Source organism: Muscardinus avellanarius, assembly GCF_963383645.1.
Source record: "Muscardinus avellanarius genome assembly, chromosome: 6".
NCBI classification, from domain to species: Eukaryota; Metazoa; Chordata; class Mammalia; order Rodentia; family Gliridae; genus Muscardinus; species Muscardinus avellanarius.
The window spans coordinates 75,806,347-75,819,304 of NC_137791.1; the positions used below are offsets into that span (position 1 = coordinate 75,806,347).

The 12,958-nt window shown below is 36.5% G+C and overlaps 1 protein-coding gene across 2 annotated transcripts in view; it reads left to right on the top strand.

Moving 5' to 3' along the window:
• Positions 1-12,958, top strand: part of CNOT6L (CCR4-NOT transcription complex subunit 6 like) — a gene marked incomplete at its 3' end in the record, with an annotated part of 104,146 nt that overhangs the window by 27,776 nt on the left and 63,412 nt on the right. For both annotated transcript variants that reach the window (XM_080697952.1, XM_080697953.1), the window contains 2 exons: positions 834-1,016; positions 3,338-3,423. In XM_080697952.1, coding sequence (XP_080554078.1) covers positions 834-1,016; positions 3,338-3,423 — 269 coding nt within the window. The remainder of the gene's footprint in view (positions 1-833; positions 1,017-3,337; positions 3,424-12,958) is intronic.

Sequence of the window (12,958 nt, forward strand, 5' to 3'; positions counted from 1 at the left end):
TGAGACCCTGTTTCAAAATAAAGAATAAAAAATAGGGTTGGGGGTGTAGCTCAGAGGTTGAATGACCCTGGATTCCATCCTCAGACCCGCAAAAATAAATAAATAAATAAAAAATTATTGTAACATTTTAAAGAAGCTATGGCTAGAGAATTTACCCAGACATGTAGCTAGCTAATAAATGATAAAAATCAGGACTCTGAACCTCATTTTCTGATCTCATACATGTTTCACTTTAGGCAGCAGTTGCTGACTGAGACAGTTGGATGTATAACGATTTCATTAAAAATGTTGCACTCCATAAAAAATCCTAAACCAGAGTTGTTAATGTCTTAGCTATATCAGAAAGCTGGGGAGGATGTCTCCTTTGGAGATTCAGTGGTTTTTCTGATGGTTAGTCCAAGGTTGGTTCTAAATCATAGGAATTTATTCTTGTCTATTTAAAGTTTGTAGACTAACCCAGGCCATGGATATGGATGAACTTTGCCCTAATTTTTATATAGAGTATGTGAGAAATACTTTTGTTAGGATTATGGCTTTTTAAAAAAGTTAATATTGTTCTACCTCAAAAGCTTAGTTAAGCTTCATGCTTTTTTCTTGACGTCTGACTCTAGGAATCTCTACATTTGCCACGACTCTTTTAACCCATTAGGTGAAAGTGTCAGAAATTAAAGGGTGGCTGGGTGGTTTGGATGCAGTTACATAGTCTTAAGTACAAAGTTGAAATGTCAAAGATAGTGTTTGTGTGTATTTTCAGACTCATCTATCACATTTTAGCTCAACCTTTGTCTTGGGCCTAGACTTTTACGCTTCAATATTTTGCCTTTTTTAGGCAGAGTGCGGAGTTTAAGTACTTCACTTTGGTCATTGACACACTTGACAGCATTGCATCTAAATGACAATAACCTTAGTCGCATTCCACCTGATATTGCCAAGCTTCACAATCTGGTTTACCTGGATCTATCATCCAATAAACTCAGAAGTTTACCAGCAGAACTAGGAAACATGGTGTCTCTCAGGTGAGCAAATACTGTAGACATGACTCTATATAAAACTCTAATTTTATCAAATAAGAAAGTAATGGTATATTATTTGTTTTACAGTGGTATTTTTTTTTTTATGTGCTTGTGAAGATCAAATGGTATAAAATATCTAAGAACAGTCCTTAGTCTCCACTGGACATTTCCTTTCCTTCCTTTAAATTTGCAGCTTCCTATTGACAGTTTCTTTTGGCAGACTTGAGGTGGGGTGAAGTTAAAATAATGTCACTTTAAGCCGGGTGTGGTGGTGCACGCTTGTAATCTCCGTGCTTGGGAGGCAGAGACAGGAGGATCATGCAGGTTTGAAGCCAGCCATGCGCGCTGGCTTAGGAGACCCTGTTTCCAGATAAAAATGTAAAAATAGGTCTGGGGGTAGAAGGGCTTCCAGGAACCCCAGTACCACCAACAAAACAAAAATAATGTCACCTTAGGCTCAGATCTGATGTAACTAGTCAGAATTAATTGGGATTTTTTTTTTTTGCGGTACTGGGGATGGAACCCCAGGAGCATTGCACCTCCAAGCTAAACCTCAGCCCTAGTTTTTAGTCTTTTTATTTTTGAAACAAAGTCTCACTGAGTTGCTAAGGGCCTCCATAAGTAGCTGAGGCTGTCTGGGAACCACAATCCTCCAGTCTCAGCCTCTAGAATGCTGGGATTACAAGTGTGCACCTGGTGGGAAAATATGATTTGCTTTTAAGTAAAGCTTTTAGGAACTTATCTCAATTATATGAGATAATGTATATATTTTATGTTATTACTCCTTAAGGAAACTTTAAAACCTGATAAAATGGAATTATTTATAGTACCTTAAGATTCTGTTAGAGCTGGGCATGGTGTAATGCCCACAATCTTACTCTTGAGAGGATGAGAAAGGAGGATCACAGATTTGAGGATAGCTCTAGCAACATAGACTCTCAGCAACCTAGTGAGACCCTGTTTTAAAACAAAAAAAGGAGTGGGATATAGTTTGGAGGTAGAAGGCCCCTGGGTTCAATCCCCAGTACTACAAAGAAAAGAAAAAAAGATTCTCTAAGAATTTTTTCATAGGAAAAAATTTTGCAGGAATCTTAAGATGTTACTTATATAAATGTTCTCGGTGTAAACAAGAATTATTTTTCTACCTTATTACTGAGTAATAATTTTAAAAGGATTTATGTCACATATTAAAAATTTAAAGATTGTCCTTTACTATTCTCTTGCTGTCTTATTTGTTCATTTTTAAATTTTTTTGCTTTTCCTCTAATGAAGATGTTACTTTTTTAGTCTGCTTTAATTTTCACAAACATAAACTTAGATCTTATCTGTGCTAGTCTATTCTCATATATTCCATCCTGTACTTTATTTTAATATTTATATTCTATATGAGTGATTGTTCACCAGAATATTTTTAAAAAGTTTTTATTGGTGCATTTTAGTTGTACATCTTAATGGAGTACAAGGTAGTAGAGATATACATGCATACATCATCCAATTAGCCCTTACCCAGTTCCCACCAGAATAGTTTTTTATATTTTCACATTTATCTATTTAACTATCTTTATTTCTATAATATACTACCTTATAGTTCTACATTAATTTCTCTTCTGTGTGTATTTTTCAATTTTTATGGTATTGACATGAGTAGAGTTGTAATCACTAATAAAAATTATACAAGATATGGGCTACTAATTGCAATTTTACCCTACAGATTGTATAAAAAATTACTTTTTCCTATAAATGAACTAGTTATCTATTGTCTTTAGATACTAATGATACCTGTTACTCTGATAGTCATCTTTGGGGAGAGAAAAGAGGGTGGATTTAGCTTGAGAATGATGTGCAGTTTTTATACTTACAACTTTTAGTCTACTAGAAAACTAGTAAATCATAGATTTACTGTTAATAATTGTGACAGTAGCCAGGACTGGTGTCACACACACCAGTGATTCCAGTTCTTGGGGGTCTGAAGGGTTCTAGGAGGATGGCAGGTTCAAGGCCAGCATACACTAACTTAATAAGACCGTGTTTCAAAATAAATAGGGCTTTGACAGTAGTTCAGAGATAGAATGCCCCTGAGTTTAATCCTCATTCTCATATAGACAGACAGACACACACACACACACACACACACACACACACACACACACACGAAATTGTGACAATTTCACATTTCATACTTAATATTGTACAATATTTTGGATCAGTGTAGAAGAATGCCTTGAATGTAAAAATCACTTATTGTATGTTAGGTTAAAAATGACAAGTGTAGATATTAATAAATGCTGGTCTTTTAAACTAAAATGTTTTTGTTGTTTAAACAGGGAATTGCTTTTAAATGACAATTTTTTACGGGTTTTGCCTTATGAACTTGGCCGGCTTTTCCAGCTACAAACTCTAGGTTTGAAAGGTAAGTGATCTTTTTAAAAAAAGATAGCATTGACACTGAGTATTGATGTTCTGAGTGCTTTTAATAACCATTTTGGCTATCATATAGGTTACATTTCAGTATGATTTGAGACTGACTGTACTTTTTCTTGAGAAAAAAGGAGTTCTTTTGGTAGCAAAGTGAGCTTCAAGATTTCAATATGGTGCTATCTTAAAAAACTTTGCAAGGAAAAATTTTTGTAGTTTAGCTTTTAATTTTCTATAAAGCTCTAAATATTTTAGAGAAGGTATTTATTTTTATTATAATTATTAAATATTTTTTTTTGTGGTTGCTCATAATGTTTTTTTTTCTTTTTTTTTTAATTTTATTTTATTGGTGCACTGTATTCATACATCATAGTGGGATACAAACTTTTGTAGACATACATGCACACATCGCCCAGTCAGCCCCCACCCGATCCCCACCCCATTCTCTCCCCATCCCTCCTTCCCATGCTTGGCTTAGTGGTTGACATCTAGTATTATAGCAATTTATCCAAAATTAAAAATGATAATCTCACATAACAGTTTCATTTGTCTGATACCAAGTGTTTGATGATTTAAAGATAGCATTTCAATATTTCTTTTTGCTTTCTTTCTTACTAGAGCATATTTTTTTCTGTTTTTTTAGGTGAAACTATCATATATTTATATATTTATTTTTCAGAAAAAAATCTATCCTAATATGGAATATGAATTCTAGATACCCAAAACGATCTTGAAAAAGACAAAGCTAGCAGATATATATTTTCTGATTTCAAACCATATAAAGCTACAATAATTGAAACAGTGTAGTACTGTTCTAAAGGCAGATATATAGACCATTGGAGTTAAATACAAGCCTAGAGCTAAATTCTTCCCTATATTGTCAAGTTATTTTTGACAAGGTTTCCACGAACATTTGGTGGTGGAAATAATAATCTTTTAACTAAATATTGTTGAAAAATAATAATTACATGGAAAAGAATAAAATTGGACCTTTACCTAATCCCATATACAAGTATTAACTCAAAATAGATAAAAGACCTAAATATAAATCTTAAGACTATAAACTTTTAAGAGAAAATCTGGGTCATAAAACCTCACAACATTGAAATTGGCCGTGATTTCTTGGATATGATTTCAATGGCACAGGCAACAGAAGAATATACAAACTCCCTAAAAAATAAAAGAAAATATTGTATATCCAAAGACAATGTAAACAGAGTTAAAAGTTACTAATAGAATGGGATAAAATATTTCCAAATGCTATATCTGAAGGTATATTAATGTTCCAACTAGAAATCCTAAAAATTAACAACAATAAAGGCAAACAATACAACTTAGAGATAGGTAAAAGACTAACATAAATAATGAATCTCCACAGATAACCAATCTTAGTTGTCTGTTGGATGGAAACTCTTGTTTCTCTGGTTCTGGTGAGTGTTACCTATTTCTTCTTTGTAGTTAATCTCTTTGAGTATTTTCTCTAGCGCTGGTTTTGAAGACATAAATTCCTTCAGTTTCTGTTTGTCATGGAAGCTTCTTATTTCTCCATCTAATTTGATAGAAAGTTTTGCTGGATAGGAAATTTTTGGCTGGAAGTTGTTTTCTTTCAGAGTTTGGAATATGTTACTCCAAGCCCTTCTGGCTCTCATGACTTGGTTTGGGAAGTCTGGAGTGATTCTAATTGGTTTGCCTCTGAATGTCACTTGGCCCTTTGTTTTTGTTGCCTTTAAGATTCTCTGCTTGGCTTCCACATTGGTCATTTTGACAATTATATGGCGTGGGGATCCTCTTCTCGGATCCTGTCTAAAGGGAGTTCTATAAGTTTCCTGGATCTGTGTATCAACCTCTTGCTCTATATTTGGAAAATTTTCTGCTATTACTTCCTTGAAGAGATTGTTGATCCCTTTGGTATCACTTTCTTTTCCCTCCTCTATTCCAATTATTCTTAGGTTAGCTCTCTTAAAATGGGCCCATATTTCTTCAATGTCAGATTCCTGCTGTTGGATATTTTTTTCTAGATTAGAAACTATGCATTCATTTTTGGATTGCTCATCTTCTAAGAGCGAGATTCTGTTCTCCATGTGGTCTAATCGGTTGTTTGTGCTTTGAATTGAGGCCTTTACTTCATTAATTGCATCCTTTATCTCTTTTTGGCTCTCTCTGAGTTCTTTTCGAAGCACCTCTATTATTTCTACAGTTATTTTCCTGATTTGATCTTCTAGAAATCTCTGATTTTCTGTTTTATCAGGTTCTGATGTTGTGGGGTTGTGCACATTCATTACTCCAGTGTTATTCCTCTTTCCCATGATTTCGGAGGTTTGTGCCTTCTCTGGGTTCTTCCCTTGGGTCACTATGGCTTCACTTAAGGTGCTCTGGATCTCGAGTCTGTATTATCTCAGACCCCACTACTCCTTTACTGGGTTGTATCACAGAGTCTCCGACCCAGGGAGTCGATAGAGGCTGCTTTAAACTATGGGGGGGTGCCAGGTTGCATGTTCTCCTATGGTGTGATATCTCTGCCACCGCCACTTCCCCACTGGGTCAAGTCCCAGGGAGTACAGTACTGGGATTTCTCCTCTGTGGCCCGCAATTTGACTCACTGTTCTTGAGTACGCAGATGTAGCTGTACTGGACTCGGTGAATTCACTGCTGCTGCCGCCGCCGGTGGCAATATGACGCCTCTGCCACGCCCTCGGCCATGAGGCTGGCGTAATTTTTTCTTCTCTGGTTTTGATTTCCACTCTGAATCCCTGCAGCGTGTGCTGAGCTCAGCCACTGGGAGCTTTAAATGCTGTCTGCGCCGAAAGATCCCGCCTGGCTGTTCCGCAGCAGCTCACCTGGCTTGCTGTAGCCGTCCGTTGAGTTCGCCGCTGCCGCCGGCAGTATGGCGCTGCTGCCGCGTCCTCGGGCTCGTGTGTCTCCTCTGTGGCCCTGAGCTCTGTTCTCAGTCCGCTTTCTCTCTGGAGCCTGGTGGTTTTTTTTGTTTTTCTGGTGATGGTGTTTTCTGGCTATGAAAGGCGCTCTTTTTGTGGTAATGGAGATTGGTTGTTAGCGGGACTCTTAAGCCCCGCTTTTCTTGGTTGCCATCTTCCCGGAAGTCCCCTAATTATTAAATATTAATTGAACATATTAATGGCTTTCACAATATAGAGCAGATATTTTCCCATTGTGTGTGTATGGTGGTTTTTTTTTTTTTTTTGTGGTACCGGGGTTCCTGGAAACCCTTCTACCTCAGGGTTACACTCCCAGACCTATTTTCATTTTTTTTTTTTTTTTTTTTTTAATTTGGAAACAGGGTCCCTTAAACCAGCAAGGACTGGTTTCGAACCAGCGCTATCCTCCTGTCTCCGCCTTCCAAGCGCAGGGATTACAAGCATGCGCCACCATGCCTGGCTGTGTGTGTGTTTTAAAAGGATGATTTAATAGAGTAAACTTTAATCAGTATGCCCCATAGGTGAAATAGCATTGATACATGATTATAAGAGAGAAAAAATTATAATAGTAATAGCTAGCTATACCTAATTAGCACAACTATTCTAAATAGTAATGCAAAATGAGTGCTTCTGAGTTGTTGCATTTTACTCAGTTTGGGATGAGTCATTCTCAATTCATATAAATACTGAAATTTGTGTAATTTTCTCTGTTAAAGAATATGGAAAAGGGTTTATTTTTTTTAATTCAGAGGACTAAATACAAAATATATCATGTTAAACATTTTATTCTATGTTTGTGAGGAATAAGCATCAAAGCTTTATAAAATATAAACTTTTAAATATTCCTTCATAGACTTTACATCTCAATGAAAATATTCTATTTTCAATTTTCTTATGTCATAAAGGATTATTAATCATGAAGTTTGAATAGGAATGGAAAGAATATTTATGCTATTGGTTGAAATGACAAAGGATATTTGGCTTTCTCTAATAGTTTCATAAGTGAGATAAGTATGTGAGTGACTTGAATCTTGTGTTTATAGTTTCTCTGTAGGATTTTCTTTTAGTTTTTTTTGTAGTACTGGGGATCAAACCCAGAGGCATTCTGCCTCTGAGCCAGTAACCTCTCCTCCCTCAACAATAAATAAGTAAAAAATATTTTCTTGAGGACTGACCCTAAGGTTTTTGAAATTTTATTTTGGGACATTTCATTTTATTTCTTTTTCTTTTTGTGGTACTGGGGATGGAACCCAGATGTATTCTACCGCCAACCTATTTCTCCTAGCCTTATTTTATTTTTTAATTTTGAAAAGGGTCTCACTATGTTGGCGTGGGCCTCACTAAATTGCTGAGGCTGGTCACAAGCCTGCGACCCTCTTTTCTCAGCCTCCCAAGCCTTACAAGTGTGTACAACCACACCTTGCTCATTTTATTTTCTGTATGTTAAATCTTGTATATGACTGAAGGAATCATCCAGTTAGAGGTGGAGTAAGAGCAAGTTTTTTTCCATTTTATAAAAAAATGAAATGGGCATTATTTTTATAATCTTAGATTTATGAAGTATGAAAATTGTAGTATCCTACTGATTATAATAAATTATAATTCTTTGACTATAGTAAGAATAGCTTTTATTTCTTTTCTTATTAACCAGAATAGTTATTTGCTTTCTCCTGATATTGATGAGTACATCAATGATAAATTAATAATTTGCAGTTGAATCCAGTAGACTTAGCCTTGGAACCAGGCAACATTCCTAAAAAAGGAATTCTAATTTTTTCTTTTTTCTTATATTTCTTTTTTCATTACTCTATTCCATGTAGAGATAGGTTCCTAGGAAATTTACACTATCAATTGAATGGGTTATAAATATCCATCATATTCTCAGTCATTTATTCTAGTTTATTAGTTTAAATGTTAGTCTTACTCTATCAAATCAGGCACCAGTTTTTTGTTTTTGTTTTTGTTTTGTTTTGGTACTGGGGATGGAACCCAGGGGCATTCTACCTCTGAGTAACATCCCCAGCCCTATTTTTTATTCTTTATTTTGAAACAGGGTCTCACTGAGTTGCGAGGGGCCTCACTAAGTAGCTGAGGCTGGCCATGAACCATAGTCTTCCTGTCTCAGCCTCCCAAATGCTGGGATTACAAGCATGTACCACCATGCCTGGCTCAAGCACCAGTTCTTCACCAACGGTAACTGAGCTTTGTTCATGCCTATGACTAAATTACTTTTCATTAATTTGCTCTATGGTAAATATAGGTTACGTAGTCTTTCAAATTTTAGATTTTTTTCATTTTAAATTATTTGCATATACATAATGAGATGTCTTGGGTATGAGACACAAGTCTAAACATAGAATTAATTTATGTTTTATCTATGCCTTATATACAAAACCTGAAGATAGTTTTATACAGTATTTTTAGCATCTTGACCCTGACCCATCATAGGAGGTCAAGTGTGGAATTTTCCACTTGTGGCATCATGACAATGCTCAAATTGTTTTGGATTTTAAAGCATTCCCAATTTCTGATTTTTACACTTGTACTTACATTCAGTTTGAACTTATATTCAGCCTTTTTTTTTTTTTGAGAATTTTAGTTTTCAGTTAGTACCACTTTTTATTTATATGATTCAGTTCAGAAGGGCAAGGATTATTCAGAAAGGAAAGAAAACCAGAGTTCTTCCTGCCTTTTTTTTTTTTTTTTGGTGGTACTGGGGTTTCTGGAAACCCTTCTACCTCCAGGCTACACTCCCAGGCATCTATATTTTATATTTTTACTTGGAAACAGGGTCTCGTAAGCCAGAGAGGCTGACTTCGAACCTGCGCGATCCTCCTGTCTCCGCCTCCCAAGCGCGGGGATTACAAGCGTGAGCCACCACGCCTGGCCTTCCTGACTTTTTAAAAAGTTTAAGATGATAAAAACTGGAAAGTATGGGCGTGGTGGCGCACGCTTGTAATCCCCGCGCTTGGGAGGCGGAGATAGGAGGATCGAAGCCAGCCACGCGCACTGGCTTAGGAGACCGTTTCCAAATAAAAATGTGAAAATAGGTCTGGGATTGTAGCCCAGAAGTAGAAGGGCTTCCAGGAACCCCAGTACTACCAAAAAAAAAAAAAAAAAAAGGAAAGTATTAATGAAACAATCAAAGGAATAAAGAAATCTGTAATGAAGCCTGATGGAATGGCATACTTCTATAATTCCAGTACTTGAAAGGCTGAAATAGGATTGCAGGTTTGAGGCTACCTTCAGCAACTTAGTGAGACCCTCAGCATTTTATCAAGATCTTGTTCAAAATAAAAAGGGCTAGGGGTGTAGCTTGGAGGTAGAATTTCCCTGGGTTCAATTCCCAATATTATATATCTATACCAATGTCTCTATCTCTAAAAATGTTAGCTTTACTTAGGAAGGTAAAACTTGAAATAATTCCTGAGTCAGTCTTAGTTATATGGTACTTCTGTTTCAAAAAGAAAAGTGAATGGATAGTACTTTGAAGCCAGACTTGTTGGTGTATACTGTAGTCTCAGTACTTGGGAGTTGAGTTAGGAGAATCACAGGTTTGAAGCTAGCCTCAGGAACTTATTCAGTCTCTCAGAAATTTAATGTGACCCTATTTCCAAAGAAAAAATAAAATAGGGATGGAAGTGTAGCTTGGAGGTAGAATGCCTCTGGGTTCAATTCCTAGCACCATACATACACACATACCAAAAAACATTTTAAGGCCTGGGAATGTAGTCAGAGCACTAACTGGCATGCATAAGTCCCTGGGTTAAATCCCGAGTACAAAATAAATAAATAGCACTATGATACTGTTAAAAGAAACAAAGAATGAATTGCTACTTAAATTGTATTTTGTCTTGAAACTGGAGGGATGTCTTCTTTATTTTCTTTCTCAGAAACACATATAACAAAAGCTTAGTTAAGACTTCAATTATCCTGACCCAAGAAAGCTAATTTTTAGAAATTCTATTGCTAGATCTGATGAGTTTATGTGGAGGGCAGGCTATTTTGAGGAATTCAGATAAGGCCAATTTTAACACTGTAGACATGGCCAATATAAAAAGTAGGAAATATTCTCTCAAATACACTTAAATAAAAATCCAAATGTGTTAATTTTATGAAGACAAAGGCTTAAGTGAAAACAATTCTCATTTAATTGTTTAAAATAATTTATGGCGTTAATGTCCTCAGTTCTCAGGAACAAAACATTGACGCCCCAATGGTTGTAAAAATTTCTACCCTATCTCTCTTAAAGTTAAATAGGTCATGTCAGTGAAAGATTTTCTTTGACTGTATAAATTTAGTTATTCAAGAAATATAAGATAGTAACAACATACATTTTAAAGAAAATAATGAATAATGGTATTATATTAGCCAGTAGCCTCAATATTTTTTTTAGAAAATGCATTTGGAAAATGTATTTATCATTCATTTAATAGGCAAAGTACTTAATTCTGTGTTATATATGAGCTTCTGGAAATAAGAGAACAATCTTACTATTCTATTGATGGTCACTGTATTCTAAAGAGCATATTACCAGCACTTGGGTGGCTGAAACAGGAGGATCATGGTTCATGGATAGCCTCAGCTACTTAGGCCCTCCACAACTTAGTGAGACCCTGTTTCAAAATAAAGAATAAAAAGTAGGGCTGGGGTATAGCTTGGAGGTAGAGCACTTTTTGTGTGTGTGTGTGGTGTTAGGGATAGAACCCAGGGGCATTCTACCTCTGAGCTATACCCTCAGCCCTATTTTTTTTTCCTTCCTTCCTTCCTTCCTTCCTTCCTTCCTTCCTTCCTCCCTCCCTCCCTCCCTCCCTCCCTCCCTCCCTCCCTCCCTCCCTCTTTATTTGCGATACCAGGGATGGAACCCAGGGGCATTCTACCTCCGAGCTACACCCCTAGCCCTATTTTTTATTCTTTATTTTGAAGCACTCACTGAGTGCTACTACTCACTAATAGTAGCTGAGGCTATCTGCAAACTGCGATCCTTCGTTCTCAGCCTCTCAAATGCTGAGATTACAGGCATGTGCCACCATGCCTGGCTTTTTTATTCTTTATTTTGAAACAGGGTCTCAGTGAGTTGCAAAGGGCCTCAACTAAGTAGCTGAGGCTGTCCGTGAACCCGCCATCCTCTGGTCACAGCCTCCAGAATGCTGGGATTACAAGCCTGCACCACCATACCTGGTACTTTTTACTTTTGAAACAGGGTCTCACTGAGTTGCAAAGGGCCTTCCTCTATAAGCAGCTGAGGCTGACCATGAACTGCGGTCCTCCTGGCTCAGCTTCCCTGGCTCAGCCTCCCAAATGCTGGGATTACAGTGTGCTCCACCATGCCTGCCTATAGGGCGCATATTAATAGTTCATATGACAGGATATACAAAATGGCTCTAAAATATGAAGCTTTGATTAACCATAAGCATGATAAGAATGCAAATATAAACTATATACCATTTTTCAACCATCAGACTGGGAGAGTTAAAAAATTTTGATAAAGTAGTTTTGTTGGGAGCCAGGTGTGGTGGTGCATGCTTGTAATCCCAGTATTCGGGAGGCTGAGACAGGAGGATCATGGTTTGAGGAAAGCCTCAGCTACTTAGTGAGGCCCTTTGGAACTCAGTGAGACCCTGTTTTAAAATAAAGAATAAAAAATAGGGGCCAGGCGTGGTAGTGCATGCTTTTAATTCCTGCACTTGGGAGGCTGAGACAGGAGGATTGTGCAGGTTTGAAGCCAGCCTCAGCTATTTAGTGAGGCCCTGTTTCCAAATAAAATATTAAATAGGTCTGGGAGTATAGCCCAGAGGTAGAAAGCCTCTGGGTTCCACCCAAGTACCACCAAAAAAAAAAAAAAAAAAAAAAAAAAAAAAATAGGGCTGGGGTTGTCGCTTAATGGTAGAATAGTGGCTGAGAATATGTGAGACTGTTGGGTCAGAGACAAAGAACATAATTTGAGCCACAAAATGGCCCAGGTGCATGCTGTTGTACACAGTGAGTTTGCACTGCAATTGAGTAATGCAGGTTCAAGAGTCCAGCACTTAAAGCAAATAGCAAATATTGTAGTAAGCAGCATAAAGCTAGTTGTGCTTTCTCAGGGGAACAGTTACATGGTAGTTATATTTTGCTTGCCTTGACCTTTTTTTATTTGACTATAAAAGTAGCAACAAAAAATAGTATCAGGAAACAGAAACAGATAAACCTTGGAGAGTCAGTCATATGCACCAAGAATGTAGACGGAAGCACAGGCACATGTTGGACTGCCTCTTCTGATTACTTTTAAGGGATTTTTCTATATACTTTTGTGACTAAAATAGGCCTGTGTTTTTCATTACTCTCTTTTTTTGAGTATATGTCAAGTTTATATTGACTATAAAAACAATGGGCAAATTCTGTATTTTCAGTTCATTTAGAGTAGTAGTCTTAAGATTGAGATAATTTGTTCCTTGAAATTTTAATAGAACAGTTTTGTGTTGAAAATACTTTCTAAATATATGTATATTTAAAAGAGCTATTGTGGATTGTTGGGCCATATTTGTACTATTAGATTTATAAGCTTTAAAATTTTTAATTTGTATGAAAATGTTTAAAGTATTTTCTTGGCATATT